Below are 22,569 nucleotides of genomic sequence, written 5' to 3' on the forward strand. Positions count from 1 at the left end.
TTTTCAGCCTTTTTTAACAATAGACTAGGCACACTACATTCACATTCGATGGAATCGCTAAGTCTTCGATATTGAAAGAGCTTTCCGAAAAGTTAACTTTACAGTGATCCATTAGACGATAGGTTTTGTCAATGGCGGACTAAGATAGGGTGGAGGGGGCTATTGCTATTGAGGCCTCCAACTTTAAGAAACCTTTATCAGTCAAGTCCCAAATCAGCCTGCAATGTTTGAAAATCCAGTTTGTAGTTGATGGAATTTTATAATTTCTAAATTTCTGGTCTGGTCTGGTGGGAGATTTCGGCCGTGGCTAGTTACCACCCTACCAAGCGATTTAACGTTGCGGTACGATGCTGTGTAGAAATCAAAGGGGCATGGGTTTATTAAAACTGCCATATCCCTTCCAGGTTAGCCCGCTTCCATCTGACTGCATCGTCAATTACCACCAGGTGAGATTGCAGTCAAGGGCTAACTAGTCCCTATCAAAATTAAAAAAAAAGCTGTTTTAAGATACATTTAAATTGACCCTAGCAACGAGCAGTATCGCGATAGCCACCACTTGCATAGTTCAACTTAATTGGAAAAAGTTTAAAATTAAAATACTAATGGAGTTTCGGTGTAAGGTTTTCCATTCAAATCGCTAGTGTGTTTAGCACGAGCACGATATAGGGTCACTAGCCGAGCCGAGTCGATATCTACCTAATGAATATAATATTAACATACCTACCTATACCTAGATAGGCATAGGTACGCTCTTACCCTCTTTCAGAAACTTTTGTCTAGTCGTTTCTACCTGAGCTGTGTGATCTAATTATTGCTTTCACAGACTCTCACTTAAATAGGTACCTTGATTATGATGATGATGATGACGCTCTCGTGTCTAATTTAATTATTTTAGTGCTTCTCCTTTTATTTCGTTCTCTATTGAAGGTTGGTTAATGAGATGTTATAATAAATTATTTTCCAGTAGTAGTACTTAGTGTAAGTTTTTATTGCTCAAAATTTAAAATTTCATCTGTAAATGCGGATTGGCAGACTTCACACACCTTTGAGAACACTATAGAGAACTCTCAGGTATGCAGGTTTCCTCACGATGTTTTCCTTTACCGTTAAAGTATAATAGCAAAAAATATTATTCCAGGTTTTTCCTTAAAGCTCTCAGATGTTTAGTTAAAATTGGAATGAAGCGGAACTTAATCCAGCGAATTATTTATTTTAAAGTTGTACGATTGTTTACAATAAAGCGAGCGCGGGCGGAATAAACTAAACAAAATTAGACGTAGTTCCGAATGTGCGATTAAATTTAATTTATTTCACCAAAGCCGTGGGTCGGGCAATAAAGTGGTCCGCGTAATGATTGTTTGCTCCTGTTTCCACATAACGGACCATTTCGCAGACCTTGATTCTGTTTTCATGGACACTATGAGTTATTACTTATTACTACTTTGGTACTAAGTTGGGTTGTTGCATTTATGCGTAGGTGATTATTGCCGTATACGTGATTGTTATGTAGATTTTTACATTTAAGGTTTTTTAAAAAGGTACCCTTATAGAGTCCGTCTATCGTCTGTCAAAAAAAAACCATAGGGTATCTACTTCCCGTTGACCTAGAATCATGAAATTTGACAGGTAGGTAGGTCTTATAGCACACGCAAAGAAAAAAATCCGAAAACCGTGAATTTATGGTTACATCATTTAAAAAAAGATAACTATACCAAGTGGGGTATCATATGAAAGGGTTGTACCTGTACATTCCAAAACAAATTTTTATTTATTTTTCTGTATAATAGTTTTTGATTTATTTATCGTGCAAAATGTGGAAAAAATACCCGAGTACGAAACCCTCACACGACTATGTAAAGTCTGCCAATCCGCACTTGGTCAGCGTGGTAGACTATGGCCAAAACCATTTTATTCTGAGAGGAGACTCGGCTCAGTAGTGAGCCGACGATGGGCTGGATGATGGCAATGATGACTTTAGATAGCTAAGTAGGTACTTAGGTACATGAAGTATCTAAGTACCTTTGACGACCTCCGTGCAGCAGTGGTAAGCGCTGTTGTCTTATTAGAGGGTGGCCCTGGGTTCGATTCCCGGCAGGGGTTTGGAATTTTATAATTTCTAAATTTCTGGTCTGGTCTGGTGGGAGGCTTCGGCCGTGGCTAGTTACCACCCTACCGCGAAAACCGTGCCGCCAAGCGATTTAGCGTTCCGGTACGATATCGTGTAGAAACCAAAGGGGTGTGGGTTTAATAAAAACTGTCATAGGTAGGTACCTCTTCTAGATTAGCCCGCTTCTATCTTAGACTGGATCATCCCTTACCACCAGGTGAGATTGCAGGCAAGGGCTTACTTGTATCTGAATAAATAAATAAACCTATTTATTTATTTGTTTTTAATTTTTATTTTATTTTTCATATACCGAAATTATAGTTACATAGTAGTAATAAATTGAGTTACGTTGGAAATGCTTATCTCTAAATAGAGATTTCTTCCACACTTAATTTTTTGCAGATTTCTTACAACCTACTCTTGTCTCAACAAAATTCTTTTAAAAACACGATCAGAATAATTCAGATGAACTTCAATAATAAAGCTACTCGCAACCGCCGAGCTCGCTGCAATCAACAGAACGTGGCTTCAATCTGCAGTAAATCAAATCAAAGTTTCCTTCAGCACTTCATTTTAAGACAGATTCCCATTATTCCGACCCGCTGGAAATGGACCGTATTGCAACTCGCTTGCGAAGACCACGTTGCAACTTGCCTGCGAATGATCGAATTGCAACTTCTCGCTTGCAATGACTGGAATGGTGCTTTTGTTACAACTTTTTGCCAAATTGTTTTTGGAGATTTTAGATGTTATACTTTGGAATTCCAATTATGGAGTGAAAAGACAGACAACAGTTGTGAATTTGTTCATTTTATGAGTAGGTATTGTATGCTTATGTACCTACCTATTAAATGATGATTTTTTTAAAGAAAATTGGCCATGTTAAATGACTAATATTCCCCTTTCCTCTCCAACTAAGCGTTAAGCTTGTGCTAGGAGTAGGTACGACAATAGTGCAACGGGCGGGGTTTGAACCGTCGACCTTTCGGTTTTCAGTCCACTCCTTTACCCGTTGAGCTATTGAGGCTCTAAATTTTGATTGAGTAAAAAGTAAAATAATAAAATGCACTACTATGATGATTTTTTTTACATTCATAAACACAAAAGTGTGACAGTCTTGCCGCATAAGATAGCTTGCATCCTGGAGACTGCAATAGAATTTCAAATCAAGAAAAACAAAAATTTCTGAGATTTAGACCTTATCTGGACAAAACAAACAAATCTACGCGAAGGTAATCGCGTATAAAAATATTGGTCGTAAACTCGTCGTAGACCTATGTATCATCATCATCATCATCATCATCATCATCATCATCATCAACCGATAAGCATCCACTGCTCGAACCCCGCGTTCGCCATCTGCATTAGTGTGAGTGCTACATTCGTACACAGTACCCGAGCGCGTGAAACAATACCTGCGAGAGCTCACACTTGCATCATAGATCAGATGCGACTATTTACTACTATGTAACTGCCGGGAACGATAATTCAACCTCGAAAAGCATTTTTTTAATGAAAAATGACTTAAATAGGTAAGTAGGTTCAGCTTAAAAATTATTAGGTACGAAAGGTAGCCAGACTGTACCAAATTGGTCCTAAAGGAAATGCTATATTCGGAGTTCGGGACGCGTCAAACACTAATTTCCTCCAAACAATATCCGAAAATTAGAAACGTGCCGGTCGGTGCGTAAAGCGGTGCTCGTTCCGAATCGAATTTCAGAAATGCTCGGTAGACGGCGAGCGCTGATCACGATAAAACTTAATGGTTTGATCATAATCGATTTCTGTCCAAACGAACGATTAAAGAACAATAGCGTGTTCACGTTTTTAATTGGATAAGCCAATTTAACGAATACCTAGTTAAAGGTATCAAAATACCTAGGTATTCATTAAATTGAATAGGCGAATTTTGTTTTTACTTCGTAACGAACTCTTCTAATGAAGGGTTCTTTTCTATCCATTTTCCATCGCCGCCGCCTCACTACTCTGCTAGGGTATCTTCTCAGTGTGAGAAGGGTTTGGCTATGTCCACCACGCTGACAAGTGCGGTTTGGCAGACTTCACACACGCGTGCGGATTTCCTCACGATGTTTTCCTGCACCGGTAAAGCAAGTGATATTTTATTGCTTAAACACACATAACTCCATAAAGTTAGAGAACTTGCTTGACTGGAATCAAACCCCTGACCTAGACGTCCTACCTCTTGACCACCAGGCTATCACCACTGTGTAGGTATACCTACTAATTGCCAATAACAGTACAGTTCAATACATACGTTTGCAAAGTATAGTACGCGACAGGCCGAGATAGCAATAGTGACGTCACGCACTCCCGCCCTAGGCAGAAAACATTTACAGACAAACCTAGTCCATACTAATATTATAAATGCAAAGTGTGTCTGTCTATCTGTCTGTATGCTAGCTTTTCACGGCCCATCCGTTTAACCGATTTTGATGAAGAGATAGCTTGCATTCCGAGAAAGGACATAGGCTACTTTTAATCCCGGAAAATCAAAGAGTTCCCGCGGGATTGTTAAAAACCAGAATTCACGCGGACGAAGTCGCGGGCATCATCTAGTTTTAAATAAAACAAATGTGCATTAACTTTTTTACAAGTTTTATTATTAATTTCAAAAATACATTATATTCTTGAAGATTCTTTGTTAAAAATACATTAAAAAAATTATTATCCTTCTTATTCTAAGCTACCTTATTTATTACTAACTATTTATTATTAACTATTAAAATTAACGTTATTAATATAAATGCATAAAGTAATATGGAATATTAGCAGAATTCAATATTGAATATTATCAATATTATTAGTATGACAGAAAATACATTATAATATTAAAAATTTACTAATATTAATATTACTGCATTTGTTTCGAATTAAACTTTGGTATCTAATTAGGAATATTAGCCTAGCTACATAATTAACAACAAATTAAGTAAAGATATTATTTATATTTATTTATTGTATTGAGTAGAAATAGTAATTTCTTTTATAAGAGATTCAGTAAAATCGTGTTTACATTTTTGGAATCTATTGAATAAAATATAGTTTAAACAAGAATTAAATCTACTAACTTGTTCTAAGGTAGGCAGTTGTTAAAATAAACTTGAAGTTCAAAAATAAGAAGATAAAATCACAGAAATATAAACATTATTTCACATTTAATAATACAGAGAATAAATATTTAAAAAAATATATAAATTAAATGCACAAAGAAAAATTAAGATACGGCACAAAAGCTACTAAGTAGTACTAATTAAATAATGTAATATGGCAAATAGAAATACGTCAAAAAATATATGGACGACCAATAAAGCCTTTTCAAAAAAGTAGTAGGAGAAATCGCTTTAAAAATCCGAGAATTGTACAAGTTAGTCGAAGGCTGATATCTATCGATAGAGCGTACTTTCACTCTGCTCGGGCTCCCACTGGTGCGGAGCGGAGATGTGTTGAACAAAACAAACAGATTGTCGATAAATAACGTGACAATTTTATTCCGTCATCTGACAAAACTCCGATTTGTCAACTATACACATCTCCGCTCCACTCCGCACCAGTGGACAGGCAGACTACAACATACATCTGTCTCGTTTTAACTGAATGTTAAGCCTGAGCAAAGACATAATATGGTCTACAGATCTCAGCCTAAAAACAAAATTAGAAATTTGCGAGCTTTATTCAGCGTCAACCTCTATAAATCTGAGCGGAAATTCCGCTTGCTTCTAGCGACATTAGTAAAGAAGTAACCATAATGCAAGTCAAATTTAACGAAATCTAAATATATATAAAAGGAAAAGGTGACTGACTGACTGACTGACTGATTGACTGACTGACTGACTGACTGATCTATCAACGCACAGCTCAAACTGCTGAACGGATCGGGCTGAAATTTGGCATGCAGATAGCTATTATGACGTAGGCATCCGCTAAGAAAGGATTTTTGAAAATTCAACTCCTAAGGGGGTGAAAAAGGGGTTTGAAATTTGTGTAGTCCACGCGGACGAAGTCGCGAGCATAAGCTAGTTCTCCATAAACGGGCAGTGTTGTGGCCGCGCGGTAAAACGCTCGCGGAAAGCGAACCTTATATTATAACCTTACATTTCAATACCTACAACACATTGGAGCGAAATTTCGTGCGCATTTTTCCGCTCGCGGAATTTCGCTACTTTGTAGAAACATAACATTTTTTAATGAACACTGGTTTTGCGCGTGACCGTGATCTCATCATAATGGATTATGCCAAAGCAGCCACCTACTTATAATAAGATTTGAACAACCTATGTAGGGTCTCAGCATACGTATGTCTTTTACAATAGCGTGATTTTTCCATGGAGCGTACAGGGATAGTCCTGTCTGATGTTTTTTCTGTTACATATGTACACTATGCCCTTACCACAATCTGGAATATTACAGAATATTTTGGAAAATTCTAGAATATTCCGCAGTATTTCAGGATATTCTGGAATATTCCTAGAACTCGTCGTGCCTCGCCAGCGCTTCGCCAAAGCCCGTGGCCTGGGAGAGTCCACAAAGAAGTCGTACTTGTCGAAGATACGTACTTTACGATACGGTTACGGAAGATACGGTTTGCTGAGCTTCTCGTCCGTTTCCGCCTCGAACACGAGGTACTCCGCCTCCGCGTGCTCGAACTCTGGACGCGCGATCCAGTCTTTGATCTCGTGCTCATCCATAAAAGGAAGTATAAGGACAAGCCCATTTTTTGCGCTACATACACTACGCCCTTAACATAAATCTGGAATACTCGTAGAACGTTCTAGAATATACTGGAATAATTTGGAATATTCGGGAAAATTTTGGAATTTTGGGGAATATTTTTGAATATTTGGAAATAATTTTAGATATTCGGGAATATTCCATACCATTTCAGGATATTCCTAGAACTCGTCGTGCCTCGCCAGCGCTTCGCCAAAGTCCGTGGCCTGCGAGCCCACGAAGAGGTCGTACTTGTCGAGGATCTCGGCTTTGCTGAGCTTCTCGTCCGCATCCGCGTCCGCCTCGAACACGAGGTGCCGCGCCTCCGCCTCCGCGTGGTCGAACTCCGGAGGCGCGATCCAGTCTTTAACCTCGTGCTCGTCCATAAATCCATCCTTATTTGAATCTCTGTAAACAATTTAATTTTAAACAGCTTGTACATAATTAAAGGCAAACAGACTATCAGACATTTTATTATCCAGACTAGCTTATGCTCGCGACTTCGTTCGCATGGACTACACATATTTCAAACCGCTATTTCACCCCCTTAGGGGTTGAATTTTGAAAAATCCTTTCTTAGCGGATGCCTACGTCATAATAGCTATCTGCATTCCAAATTTCAGCCCGATCCGTCCAGTAGTTTGAGCTGTGCGTTGATAGATCAGTCAGTCAGTCAGTCAGTCAGTCAGTCAGTCACCTTTTCATTTTATATATTTAGATAAACGCGTCTGATAAACTTTGTTTAAGCCTTTATGTATGACAAAAATGTCAATAAATCACATTATTTACTGACATTTTTGCACAGTACATGTGAACAATGTATATGAGCCTCAATAGCTCAATAGCTCAAAGGAGTGGACTAAAACCGAAAGGTCGACGGTTCAAACCCCGCCCGTTGCACTATTGTCGTACCTACTCCTAGTACAAGCTTGACGCTTAGTTGAAGAGGAAAGGGGAATATTACTCATTTAACATGGCTAATATTCTTTTTTTTTTTTAATTTAAATTTTGACACGGATTCACGTCATGTGAATCTTGGTTACACAATATGTATGCATTACCTGTATCCAGTGAACTGCTCTCGCTCCTGCTTGACCCAGTCGGGCTCATCGTCGATACTCTCGCCCTCCTCCGGCTTGTACATGTCCCCGATGTACTCTTCTAGAGATACTTTGCCGTCCTGAAATTTATTTATGATTAGGAGGTGGATCGCCCAATAAACTCAATCTTCGTAAATACATAAATATAATTTATAATATTAACAGAAAGACATTACTTTTTCCAACGATAACGACAACTCATAAGTGACAGACTTACAAATATAGAACGCTATTTTTTTCTTTCTTCACTTTAGATGTAATGAGTTTACATACGAGTATATCACGTTCTAATAAAATTAGATTATTTTTTAACTCTATAGGCTTGTGCATGATCACAATCACCTCACGACAAATTGTGATGATGCAGGCTAAGTGATGACAAAGATAATATATTAAACAAGTACAGATCGCTAACTCTCTATTTAAAATTGTAACTAGTTCAAGACTATTACTAGATGGCGTCACTTGGTTCGTATGAAATATATTTTTTATGGATTTGACGAAATATCATATTTTACTTGTCTGGTTCATCAAATTTATTTATATTTAGTAACAAAATACAAAATTTTCACAACATCACCATCGGAAAAAGTTAATTCTTAATTTTAATTATTGACTCATTGAACTTTACGATATCCATAGCATTTTGCTTTGAATAGCTGAAGTAGTATTACAAAATTCCAGTAGATGGCGTAACAAAATGACTTGTTACTTGAAAATAAAATTATTATTTTGCCTTTGGATTGGTGACGGTTGAATTTGACGGTGTGTTACAATTTTCTGAGTGCTTTTATTTCTTTTCCCTATTTCGTTTGTGAATTGTTTCTGCTATATGGACTCCGAGATTCTGCTAACCCGATTACTTGTGCTTGCTCCTGGATTTTTGATGATGCCAAACTGCTGACCTACGCTTGATAGCGGACCCTTTGATGATTGCCTGTGATTTTGGATTTCGTTTATTATTTGAGTAAAATTTGAGTTGGCTCTAAATAAAATTGAGTTTCATCAGCTGTTCGATAGATGCCACTAAATAAATTCGATAACTCACATTTTAGCTTGCACAATAATGCCATCACACTATAAGGAGTTGACCTACAAGGTACCGGCGACTTAAAGGAGTTTTACGCAAGCTTTAAATGAATGTATGACGTTAGCGATCTAACTTGTATATATTATCTTTGGTGATGATAATAAGAGCCATAATGCACGGTCGACTAGTCGCCCGGCAACTCGGTCGACGGCGACCGTTAAGAATCTCCAATTTGTATGGAAGTCGCCGTTCCTATGCGCATGTACACGGCGACTTCCATTCGACATTACTTCGACCGAGTTGCCGGGTAGTCGACCGTACGTAAAGTAAAATAAAAGTAAAAAGCCTTTATTTTCTAATACGTTAATTCCAATTACAATTATATCTCCTATTACAATAATTTATTTATCTATATATATAAAAGGAAAAGGTGACTGACTGACTGACTGACTGACTGACTGACTGAATGACTGATCTATCAACGCACAGCTCAAACTACTGGACGGATCGGGCTGAAATTCGGCATGCTGATAGCTATTATGACGTAGGCATCCGCTAAGAAAGGATTTTTGAAACGTCAACTCCAAAGGGGGTGAAATAGGGGTTTGAAATTTTGTAGTCCACGCGGACGAAGTTGCGAGCATAAGCTAGTTAATGTATAAAAGGAAAAGGTGACTGACTGACTGACTGACTGATCTATCAGCGCACAGCTCAAAATACTGGACGGATCGGGCTGAAATTTGACATGCAGATAGCTATTATGACGTAGGCATCCGCTAAGAAAGGATTTTTGAAAATTCAACCCCTAAGGGGGTGAAATAGGGGTTCGAAATTTTGTGTAGTCCACGCGGACGAAGTCGCGAGCATAAGCTAGTTTTTACATAATTTTTGATCATATATTCATCATATTCGAAACAATATTAATTCATAAAATATATCAGTTCATTCATCGTCATAATAAAATTAGTTTTTAATGTCAAAATTTATGTTTATATGTTTAAAAAAACATATACCGTATCGACCGTACGTACGTAATGGGTCTAATAAGAATACCCGGCTGAATTTCTTGTTAACACAAGATAGTGTAAGATATAACTATCTTACTCAATCTTACATTTACGATCTTTTGTTCCAAGACAAGCATTTTTTTATAGTACATAATGTAAATAAATGTCTCACCTTGTCTTTGTCGATGTCCTCGAGGGTCTCCAGCACGACGACGTCCCTCATGTTGCCGTGGTCCTCAGGGTGAAGGAAGCCGGCGAACTCCGTCCTGTTTAAGGCGTCGTCTTGGTCGCCATCTATTGGAATATCAATAGAAACATTAGTCAAGTGCAACGAAGGGTTCCGTACCATCGTACAAGAAATAACACATATTTAATTTTTATTATTTTTATTATTTGTTGTTGTAGCGGCAATAGAAATACACATTCTGTGAAAATTTTAGCTCTCTACCTATTACGGTTCACGATATAGTCTACTGACAGACAGATTTTAAAAATAAAAAAAAAAAGAGACAGACAGACGGACGGATGGACGAACAGCGGAGACTTAGTAATAGGGTTCCGTTGGTGTCCTTCGGGTACGGAACACTAAAACTAAGCCGTATAGTCGTGACTTTGTCCGCGTGGATTACACAATTTCAAGCACCTATTTTTTCACCTTAAGAGGTTGAATTTTCAAAAATCCTTTCTTAGGAGATTTCTACGTCATACTAGCTGACTGCATGCCAAATTTCAACCCAATCCGCGGAGTAGTTTCATCAGTCAGTCAGTCAGTCACTCTAAATGAGGAGATTCAGAGTAACCGACATAGCTTAACGAGTTGTAAAGCTGAAGAGGCAATGGGTAGAGCACATAGTCATTGGGGTCCCAAGATGCTGGAATGGCGACCTCGCAATGGAAAGCGCCAGCAGACCCTCCACTAGGTGGGCAAACGGGGGGCAAACGAATCTCAAAGAGCCGCTGGATGGCGACGGCGCAAGTGGAGTGCGTGGGGAAGTACCTACAAGAGACCCATGTCCAGCAGTGGACATCTATCAGTTCACAATCATGATGATGTTTAGTTAGGGAAAGCATCACATACCAGCATACACCCACCGCCTCCTGTCCCTCTTGAGCAAGTTAGAGTAAGTGAAGCCCTCCGTGTTCCTCAGCTCGCTCTCAGTCATGTCGTTCATGAAGCCATACACATTCTTCTTGTATGACTAAAATAAAAAAAACAAATTCTTGAACTCTCAACAACTGAATTATTTTACTCATCCGTATTCGGTTCGTATTCGGTTTTTATGTAGGCAAAAAAACGATGCGTCGTTTTTGCTCAGGGCGTTTATGCCCTCATCCGAATTCGGTTCGTATTCGTGTCTTTATTTAAGCATAAACACGACGATCCGTTTTTTTGCCCACATAAAAACACGAATAACATGTAATCGATCGAATGCGGATGAGTGCACAAACGCCCTTAAATAAAAACACGAATACGGATGAGTGCACAAACGCCTGATATTGTAACCACAAATTCACGGTTTTAGGATTTTTTCTGTTACAGGAACATTTCGATCTTGTCCCCCCTTCACAATTTTACCACCGAACCGCAACACGTCGCGTCGGCGAGTTTCCATCCTTATGTCGCGACGTCCCATGAAACGTTTTGCGTCATCATTCCTCATATGCATGGCTAAGATTTGGAATACTAAATAATTTTAAATACATATCAAAAATTGCGTAACCGGCAGGAATCGAACCTGCACCTTTTGGGTTCGCGCCCGATGCCTTGACCACTCGGCCACGGTCTCGCTTACTGCCAGTGACGAAATTGGTGATATGTGTGTTAACTCAGTACTGAAGCGACTGTTTAATGCCATCTAGTAGCGACACTTTGCAGTTATCGAAACACTAAACAACAAACACTGAAAAATTATAAAAAATATAGTCTGGAATACTCTTCCACAATCTGTGTTTCCTACCAATTACAACCCGGGTATCTTTAAAACAAGAGTGAATAGGCATCTTTTAGGTAAACGCGTCCCATCTTAGGCCTCACCATCACTTTCCATCAGATGTGATTGTGGTTATGCGTTTGCCTATAATGAATTTAAAAAAAGATATACATATAATAATTTATGTATTATAAATTCTGCTCTAAGTAGTGGTAACTCCACGTTATCTCAATTATAACATAGTTCCAGCCAATTGAAGTGTCTAAGTAACATGATAAGTCAATGAACTCTAATTTAAAACAAGCAGTGGGGCCGATTCTCTTGTACACAATCTCTAAACTAAACTAAAGTAACAGGTCTAAATGTAGTGCTATCCTTTTCCGCAAGCAACATCATGAAAGGGATAGCAAGATAATATTTAGACGTGTCATTTTAGTTTAGTTTTGAGATTGTGTACAACGGAATTAGCCACAGTATGTATATCATTATTCTTCATAGTATATAGCTATTATACGGTTAAAGAACTTTATCTTATATAATATATAAAAGGAAAAGGTGACTGACTGACTGACTGACTGATCTATCAACGCACAGCTCAAACTACTGGACGGATCGGGCTGAAATTTGGCATGCAGATAGCTATTATGATGTAGACGTCCGCTAAGAAAGGATTTTTGAAAATTCAACCCCTAAGGGGATAAAATAGGGGTTTGAAGTTTTTGTAGTCCACGCGGACGAAGTCGCGAGCATAAGCTAGTTCTCACTAAGAATTAAATTCACTTACATGAGAAATTTAACAAATAAACAGTAGGTATCTTATCCACACATCAAATGCGACTTTATACAAAACAAAGTGGGTAGAAATAAAATTATCGCAAAGTAAGCGAGACGATCGAGTGCGCGGTACAGGCAAAACACGGCTTACTAAAGACTAAAAACGGCTTGGCATTATCTTGATATCACTATATGATTTAGACAAAATTTGGTAGCCGGGGATCCTAGGAAAAGACACCCCCCCCCCCCCCCCCTTCCCCGGCGACTTCAAGGGGCGCCTGGGCCACTTGCAAACATAAAATCCGTCCTTGTGCAAATTTGAACCTACCTCCCAAGTAATAAGGTCCTCGTTGTTAGGGTTGTGCTGCTTCCAGTGTCGCTCCACGTCCTCCTCGATGTACCGCTTCTGAGTGTACCGGATCCAGTCCTTCAACTCCACGAGGGAGACAAACCCGTCTTTGTCCGCATCTATCTTGTCTACGATTATTCTGGAACGATGTATACGTAATGTTAGGTATCACATTTTAGTTGATAAGAAAGGTCACTGAACTATCTCATAGTATCGTCAAAATTTTTAGATAAAACTTTTTTTCATTAGTAGGTAACTATAGTAAGTACAGTATAGTTACCCGGCCGAAAGTGATGATTTTTAAAAATCCCGTGGAAATTCTTTCATTTTCCGGAATAAAAAGTAGCCTATATGACCTTCCTCGGCATGCACAGTACGCGGCCGAAAGTGATGAACATCGACCTTCAGAATGACATTTCAGGTTTATAGAGCGTTGTCTCTGTCACTCATACCCATATGACGTTTTGTCGGTCTCAACGACCGAGACAGTGCTCTATAAATCTGCTATCTCCTTCTAAAGATCGATGTTCATCACTTGTGGCCACGTACTGTAGAATCAGTAACACGCGTCTCAATGATGCGTTTGAACGGTTCCTCAATTGAAATAAACACACTTTCGATACTACAGAAGTACAGACACTATACCTACTACTATACCAGTGCATCAATAAATTCGCCCACTTTTACCGACTTCAAAAATGGGATTTTTATTTATCTACAACTAGAGATGGGCGTTATTGGCTATTTCTGGCAATAAGCCGGTAGCCAATAACCGCTCCTTCTCAGCTTTCAGTGAGGAAACACTTAGAAAGAAAGAGAAGGTTATTTAATTATAACGTTTCTAGTTACCAAAAAACCAAACAATGCATTGTCAGTTGCCAGTTGGCAGCGTTGCGTTGTCAGGTGGTTCGTCATAGATGATAGCTGATAACCGTTGCTAGCTACGACAATAACGATACGGTATGCTATAGGCACGGCAGCTGTTTTCAGTTACGTTAAGCTATAGCGGAAACATGTCTATCTACAACTAGTTGATGACCGCGTCTTTGACCACGTGGATTTAGATTTTTAAAAATCCTGTGGGAACTCTTTGATTTCCCGGGGTACAAAAGTTGCCTATGACACTCTTCAGATCTTTAACTATACCGGACATCTCATATTTCTTACATACTCGATAATATACAACACAAAAGGGGAGGATATTTACTGGAATGCCCTCTAAACTCATAAATTTTTAACTAACCCATGCAAAAAAATCACGTCTATCCGTCAACAAACCAACAAACAAACACACTTTCGCATTTATAATATGGGTACTGATTAAATATACATTATATACCCCTCCTTTTCAGTTTCAAAATAGTATCGTACTAGCACGCGTGGCGATACGTAACATTGGTTAGTAAACTCATAAATGAAGCATAGATGTAAGGTACGTAAGGATGTAAGGCAATAAAGTTTAACAATTTTATAAATAGCTGAGTACACATTTGCCGACTGCTGCGTTGATAGTTTAGTTAACCCACATTCCCCGTGCTGTGGGCGATATAATGCACCGCGAAAGATGGTAATCTGCAGGAAGTTATTGTATAACTAGCTGATGTCCGCGACTTCGTACGCGTGGATTTAGGCCAAAAGTAGCCTATGTCACTCTCCAGGTCTTTGACTATACCCATGCAAAAAATCACGTCAAACCGTTGCTCCGTTGCGACGTGATTGAAGGACAAACCAACAAACCAATAAACCAACAAACAAACACACTTTCGCATTTATAAGGGTACTGATACCTACTTAATCAACTGTAACTCATTGCTTGATTGTTTTAACACAGATAAGAATCCAATAAGTGGGCCAAAAAGTCTATAAAAAACCGGCTAAGTGCGAGTCGGGGTTCCGTAGTACAGTCGTATTTTTTCGACATTTTGCACGATAAATCAAAAACTTATGATTCATAAAAATAAATAAAAATCTGTTTATATTGACATTCCTTACCCCAATCTTCTTTTGCTCTCTTCAGGTGGCAGCTGATCGAAGGTCTTAGCCTGGTCTTCCCCCAGGAAGGCGTCGTGATCAAACTGCTTGTTATGGTGCTCGTTCCTGTAATGCTCTGCATCGGAGAGGTGGTCCATCATACGCTTGGACTCGTCAGGGTTGGGGACACCCGCAAACACAGCCGTTATCGCCAGCGCTATGAATAGGCTCGTCAGCATTTTGTCTGCAAATGAAGTCAACATCATCATCTTTCTGTAAATTGATCACATGAAAGGAGCAACCGCCGAGTTTCTTGCTGGTTCTTCTCGGTAGGAACGGCATTCCGAATTAGTGGTAAATTAAACTACTTAACAATTCAAAAGCACTTGTAAAAAGTCTACTTCTATAAAAATATATTCTATTCTCAAACTATTGCTGGCCCACTACTGAAACAGGGCTCCTCTCAGAATGAGAAAGGTTTAAGCCATAGTCCACCAAGTGTGGATTGGTAAACTTTACACACCTTTGCAAATATTTCAGAAGATAAATTATATAGCACATAATCACTGAATGTGATAAAAATGCTGTATTTATGTTGCAAATATCCTGATTTTATTTGTAAAATATGGTTGTTTTAAGGGAAGGCTGTGTTCATAGTTTCTTCATTCATCTTAATTCAAAACTTTAATGTTTAAATACAATTAAGTAGCGTTTCTAGAATTGTAATTATGGTAAGCATAATTAACTTCTATTCAGTGAGCTTTAAATTTAAATTTAACAGAATGTACCTACGTAACTATAACCACCTAAACAAATATTCAAATAGGAAAGTATGCATATAAGGTAAGTATGCACAACTATGTACCTATTGTAATTTGTAGTGTATGTAATATGAAGTTTGCAAATTATCTAGTGGCATTATATTACGATAATTATGGAGTTAAATATCGCCTAAACAGCACATAATTCCTCTAATTCCAAAACGACCTTTAAAAAACTTACGTGATAGTTATTGTATTGTGTTTCAGTAGGTAATATGCCGATATTTCCGCCGGCTTGTTGGAATCGGCCACGTCAACAACTTCCACGTAACTTGGCACAGATTTTTAATAACGCTTTGTTCCCGATTCCCGTTTTGATTAGGGATTCGCGATAGAACCATACGCCCCCAGCTGCCGGTCGGAGATGAAAAGTTCACAGAAAAGTTGATCAAGTTGACAGATCAAAATTGAAATATCGAATCGTAATCCTAATCAAAATGTCATTTGATTTGACAAACCCAGTCTCATATCCAAGTTTTTTAACTGGTTTTACGGCTCTGGGTTCTTACCCTTGAACCTTAGCCTATGTAGGTAAACAAGTTCTGAGACTGGGTCGGTCTGTGGCTCCGAGAAGCCGAGGAAGCTCCAAGACTCCGAGGTCAAAAACGTAGTGATTACGATTATATTCTCTTTGGGTCCAAACACGAAGTGTCATTTTAACTATTGAGTATTGACTTTGACAATTTAATTTACTGCAATTTATTCATGGATGTGAGTTGTCAGTTGACTTGGTGTTGTGTTAATTTGCGTACGCAACGCGAAAATCCAAGAATGCAACTAGAAACAGCCGCATAGTATTCAAATTAATATACGCTTGGCTAAAAAAACGCGTGTTCAGTTTACAAGTTTCCGCAACAGGATTGCAAATGTCAATATGTCAGGATCTCGGCCTTAACTTCCAACAGAGAATGGTATGAAAACTCGATATAATTTACGATAGGAATAGAAATAAACACGTTATTAAACAGTTAAATAATGATGCAATAGCTTCCATACCCGGTAGTTCATGTATAAGTGATGTGTGAGCTAAAGTATAACCTTAAAGAGACGACAAATATCTAATCGGAATATCAAGTAAAACGATCTGAAGATAGCTGTGTGAGGTATCATGTTTTTGTTGCAGGGCGCAAATATATCACAACTAGAGAGAGATATTGGCTCCGAGCAGTTTCCACCGAACGAACATTATTTTGGTTTAGTTAATGTAAGTGCAACTCTTTAGTGCTTATATTCTTAGTTCTAACCTATCTTTTTTTTTAGTAGCAAGTTTTATGATTTTGTCCTACTTACGCCCACTGAACCAGTTAACTTTCATTCTACAAAAGCTAAAATTAACATAAATCAATCCTCAATAACCATATTTGTATTTAAAAGTACACATCAATGAAAAAAATTCATAAAATTGTGAAAAAATTAAACTTAATTAGTCTGTTTAATTTTTTTCAGTTTGGCAACACCTGTTACAGTAATTCAGTGTTGCAAGCATTGTACTTCTGTCGACCATTCAGAGAGAAAGTGCTGGAATACAAAGCAAAGAACAAAAGAACCAAGGAAACTCTACTAACATGCCTTGCAGACTTATTTTATAGTATAGCTACACAAAAGAAAAAAGTTGGATCTATAGCGCCTAAGAAGTTTATTGCTAGATTGAGGAAAGAGAAAGGTAAGTAAGGTTATCTTCTTGCTTGTGTTTGTCCCGGTAAGTAAGATTCTATGGACAAAAAGACAAAAGTGAACACAAAAAGAAACTTCAGGTTATAACTATTTGTTTGGTGTGCACTGTATGACAAACCTCAGAGTGAACTACACTATGCCGCAGAAAATATTATACATCAATCTTTAGAAAGAGACAGCGGTGTTTCGTAGAGCTTTGTCTCTGTTTTTGAGACTGACAAAACATCACATAAGTATGAGTGACAGAGACAACGCTCTACAAAATCTACGAAATCTCTACCGAAATCTCATTGTAAAGGTTGATGTACAATATTTCTTGCCGGCTACTGTACTTGTTTTGTGTGCACTGTATTAAAAAGAAAGAAAGAAAAACGTTTATTTGTTAAAGCTGTACCACACATTACCAGTTGGAACTGGTTAGGTTATCCCGGCACCTCTAATACTTGAGTAGTAAAGTCAAAAGACCGCGTAGTAGAAGCGCCGGAATAAAGTATGTCATGTGTGGCACAACCCGAAAAAAAAGGTCCCTACTCAGCATAAATGCCTTGTACGAGTACAAAAACATACAGCGCTGGTTTTTGGTATTACAAATTCAGTTTTTTTACTCTTCTACTCTCTAAACTCACCTTTTTATTGTTTCAGAGGAGTTTGATAACTACATGCAACAGGATGCACATGAGTTTCTTAATTTCCTTATCAATCATATTAATGAAATTATTTTAGGTAAGTGTTCCTGAAAGATTAATTAAAACTCCAAATAGGCAAATTCAGTTAAAGAATAGCTAAAAGTGAATTAAAAAGGATTTTTTTGCTTTTGTCAAATGTAAATTTTTCATAAATAGTATTGTTCTTGTAATTCACGAAGACGAGTGAAGTTTACTTGTGGTTACGTCGTGGTACATGGGCATTGCGTAAGTGTGTGTCTGTGTGTGTTTTTAACACACACATTTAGTGTACCTTACTTATACAAACTGTTATGTATATCAAAGTTTGTGTTTAGAGTAGGTACCTACTTCTTACTTTGTTGTTTGAATAAAGTTAATGTAAGTGGTGGTTGTAAAAAGTGTATGACAATTAGTTCATGTTGGCACTCCTCAGTGAATACATATTCTAATGGTGAACTCAAGTGTTTGATTTACTAATCCAAACATATTACAAACACAAGCATGAGCCACTCGTCTTCGTGAAATGCACAAACTGTAACAATAGGCTACTTGACAATTTTTTTAAGTTGGTCTTAAATGGTTAATATTTGTCCTATTATATCAAAAAAATTAACACTATATTTTTTTGCGCCCTAAAAACCGTAAAACTTTAATTTAAAAAAATATTTTTGTTAGACAGGTGAAAACACTGTCGGCCATGTTTGGCCGATAGATTATCTGTGCTCTGACGTCATGCATTTGTAAACAACAGTATAACCCTGTGGTTATACTGTTGTTTACAAATGCATGACGTCAGAGCACAGATAATCTATCGGCCAAACATGGCCGACAGTGTTTTCACCTGTCTAAGAAAAATATTTTTTTAAATTAAAGTTTTACGGTTTTTAGGGCGCAAAAAAATATAGTGTTAATTTTTTTGATATAATAGGACAAATATTAACCATTTAAGACCAACTTAAAAAAATTGTCAAGTAGCCTATTGTTTCGTTCTGATTTATTATGATGGCGGCTGGCCGGCGCAACGCAGTGCGTCCCCGCTTCCCGTGCGTCACCTTTTCCATTGTACCTTGTTTCGGCACTTGCTAGAAACTTTAGGCTTCTGTCAAAACTTCGGTCCATTTTGGCTGAGTCAAGATTCGGCGAAGGCGTCCGAAGCAGAAGATTCGGTTGGACACTTATATATTATTATGTACCAAGCATTGAGTGAAGGAAACATAAACAAATATAAATAAAAATTATTCCGGCTATACTCACGTGTTTAGTCGACATAAGCCTCAACTACTCTCAACCCTTCAACCGCAACGCGTTGCGAGCTGAGTATCTGTGAAAAAGGACCCTGGATGAGTTCGAAACTAATCGGGGCTTACGTCAACTAAACACATGAGTATAGCCAGAATAATCTTTATTTATAATGGTATTCACTCACGATAGTTTAAACTGAAACTGAAACTGAACTTTTCAGCTGAAAGAAACCAGAGTACGTTAAAACTGCCAAAGACAGATGGAACTAAAGAGGGTGTGACATGCAATGGCACTGCACCTCAGAGCCAGAACACGGACCCGACGTGGGTGCACGAGATATTCCAGGGGACCCTTACCAGTGAGACCAGGTGTCTGAACTGTGAGACAGTCAGCAGTAAGGATGAACATTTTTTTGATTTGCAAGTAAGTGGTATACTATTTTAGTTTGGTAGCATGGACTCTACTTGGGTAGCAAAGTTTTTGAATGTTTCTTGACAAATTACAATTAGTATTTTGTATTTTATTTTATTACAATTTAGACTTAGACAAGCGTTTAGGAAAGTCAGATCGGCATAGTACAATATATAATAATAAAATAAGTGTACAAAATATGGCATAGAATCTAGATAATACTAGTCTTGCCTAATACATACCTATGAATATCCTGCTGGTATTCCCCCAGCCCTAGATTTATTATTCACAAGGAAGCAAAGAAGTAAGGCTAGTAATATATTGTGATGGTTTGCAGAAAGGATATTATTTTGTAACATATCAAGTACTAGCCTATGCTCGCGACTTCGTGCGCGTGGGCTACACAAATTTAAAACCCCTATTTCACCCCCTCAGGGGTTGAATTTTCAAAAATCTTTTTTTAGCAGATGCCTATGTCATAATAGCTATCTGCATGCCAATTTTCAGCCCAATCCGTCCAGTAGTTTGAGCTGTGCGTTGATAGATCAGTTAGTGCGTCACCTTTAGATTATCATTTTCAGGTGGACGTAGACCAAAACACGAGCATAACCCACTGCCTGAAATGCTTCAGCGATACGGAAACCCTGTGTAATGACAACAAGTTCAAATGCGACAACTGCAGCAGCTATCAAGAGGCGCAGAAACGTATGCGAGTCAAAAAGCTACCTCTCATACTGGCGCTCCATCTAAAGAGGTTCAAGTACATGGAACAGTATAACAGGCATATAAAAGTGTCACATCGGGTGGTCTTTCCCTTGGAGCTGAGATTGTTCAATACGGTAAGTAAATAAAACAGCGAGCTTTACTCTTCCAAGAACTCCCCAAAAAAAATGACCTTGGACAAGTAGTACGAACAACTGACACTGAACCAAAATTCTTAACTAGCGAAATCGAAAAAGCTATTAAAAAGCCAGAAAATGGATAAGGCCCCAGGTCCGGATTTTTTTTTTTTGTTGTTGTGCCTTATCATGCGATCAGTCGATGGACTTCTTCTTCTTCTTCTTCTTCGCTCTGGGCTGGTTTCCGCACTTAAACGTTTCCGTCTGTTGTGCGTCAGTCGATGGACTATGAGCAGATTGGTTGGAGGATAGGTTCTGGTCAGGTCCGGATAAAAAAAAAGTCAGCAATGAACTCTTAAAATATGGTAAGTATTTTTAGTTAAAAATTAAAATCATAAGAACTTAGACTATTGTGAGTGATTTCCATTGAAAATATATTCAATGTCGCGAGCAGAGTCCCTTTGAAAAAGGACCCTAGATGGGTTCGATACTAGTCTAACTTACGTCGACTAACCATGTAAGTACAGTACTCGGCCGAAAGTGATGAACATTTTAGAATGACATGTCAGGTTTGTAGAGCGATTGTCTCTGTCACTCATACCCATGACGTTTTGTCGGTCTCAACGACCGAGACAGTGCTCTATGTATCTGCGATCTCCTTCTACGAATTCTATTCTACGAATCGTTCTGTCTCACTCACACTAATTATGCGTAGTGAATATTATAGTCGACGCATTTTAAACCTCGACGACTCAGTTTAAAATGCGTCGACTATGTTGGTGTGAGCACACTGCGCGCCTCCTTGTGTTCGTCGAAAAACCGACAATTTGCAGATGCGAATAAATAAAATAAAATAAAAATCCGCAGTCGGACGATGCAGTGAATCCCGACCGGCTGTATGATTTGGTGGCCGTGGTGGTCCACTGTGGTTCCGGACCCAACCGTGGACACTACATCAGCATCGTCAAGAGCCACGGCTTCTGGCTGCTCTTCGACGACGATATGGTGGACGTACGTACCAACTATCCCTACTATAATATATATTACATAATTATACATGTGAAAGTAGTTTGCCTGTTCATTTGTCATTTTGTTCAATCTCGTGTTTTCAATAGTTTATTATTTTTCATGATATAAATCAAGGTGTGAGTATCTTATACTAAATTCATATTTCCTCATACAAAATTACAGGACATTTCTACTTGATAAACCTATAAATAAAAGGCTACCACTTCTTTTTATACACTTTAATAACCTTGATTTAACGAACTGTAACTCCATGAGATACTAGAATATGTCAATTTGTAATAGCTATTATAATAGCTTTCTTGGTTAAACGCCATATTTTAATGTATAATGGGTACATTTTTGTTTTTATTTGTTGATATTTGAACCCAAATGCATTGCAGTCCCGTCGTGACCACGAACCATGCAATTGGGTTGAAATATCGACAAATAAAAACAAAAATTAATCATGGTATGTACCCGCTATATACATCAAAATATTCCTTCTTTTTCAGAAAATAGACGCCTCTGCTATAGAAGACTTCTACGGTCTAACTTCTGATATACAGAAATCATCAGAAACAGGATATATACTATTTTATCAATCTAGAGATGCTAGTTGTTAAGTTTCACTAAATATAGTAATTTATATATTTAACATATATGCCATATTGTTAAAGTTGGAAAGGCATTTATGTTATTGAGATTTGTTTGATTTCAATCATTGAATTAAACTATTATTATTATTCATCTTATTAGATTTCGTTCATTTGTAAATATTTTTCATTTTTAAATTTAAAAAATTGTGATCTTTCTCTGCGACTTTGTTTTATTTGAAAGCCATATCGAAATATATAAAAGGATTGACTGACTGACTGATCTGCATGCAGATAGCTATTATGACGTAGGCATCCG

At 37.9% G+C, this 22,569-nt stretch overlaps 2 protein-coding genes across 2 annotated transcripts; one reads left to right on the top strand and one right to left on the bottom strand.

The window, feature by feature from the left end:
• Positions 1-6,712: 6,712 nt before the first annotated feature.
• On the bottom strand, positions 6,713-16,198 carry scf (Calumenin scf). The gene is made up of 7 exons (XM_034969472.2): positions 16,000-16,198; positions 15,019-15,241; positions 13,006-13,165; positions 11,051-11,171; positions 10,145-10,266; positions 7,897-8,015; positions 6,713-7,243 (listed from the first exon to the last, which is right to left on the bottom strand). Exons 2-7 carry the CDS (start codon positions 15,234-15,236, stop codon positions 7,018-7,020), a joined length of 966 nt encoding a protein of 321 aa, XP_034825363.1. The 5' UTR covers positions 15,237-15,241; positions 16,000-16,198; the 3' UTR covers positions 6,713-7,017.
• A 304-nt stretch (positions 16,199-16,502) lies between these two features.
• Positions 16,503-22,473, top strand: Usp12-46 (Ubiquitin-specific protease 12/46). Its single transcript, XM_034969310.2, has 8 exons — positions 16,503-16,729; positions 16,942-17,022; positions 17,265-17,481; positions 18,135-18,215; positions 19,620-19,822; positions 20,392-20,649; positions 21,517-21,660; positions 22,170-22,473. Exons 1-8 carry the CDS (start codon positions 16,685-16,687, stop codon positions 22,278-22,280), a joined length of 1,140 nt encoding a protein of 379 aa, XP_034825201.1. The 5' UTR covers positions 16,503-16,684; the 3' UTR covers positions 22,281-22,473.
• Positions 22,474-22,569: the final 96 nt, after the last annotated feature.

Source organism: Maniola hyperantus, chromosome 6 (assembly GCF_902806685.2).
Source record: "Maniola hyperantus chromosome 6, iAphHyp1.2, whole genome shotgun sequence".
In the NCBI taxonomy this organism is placed as follows: Eukaryota; Metazoa; Arthropoda; class Insecta; order Lepidoptera; family Nymphalidae; genus Maniola; species Maniola hyperantus.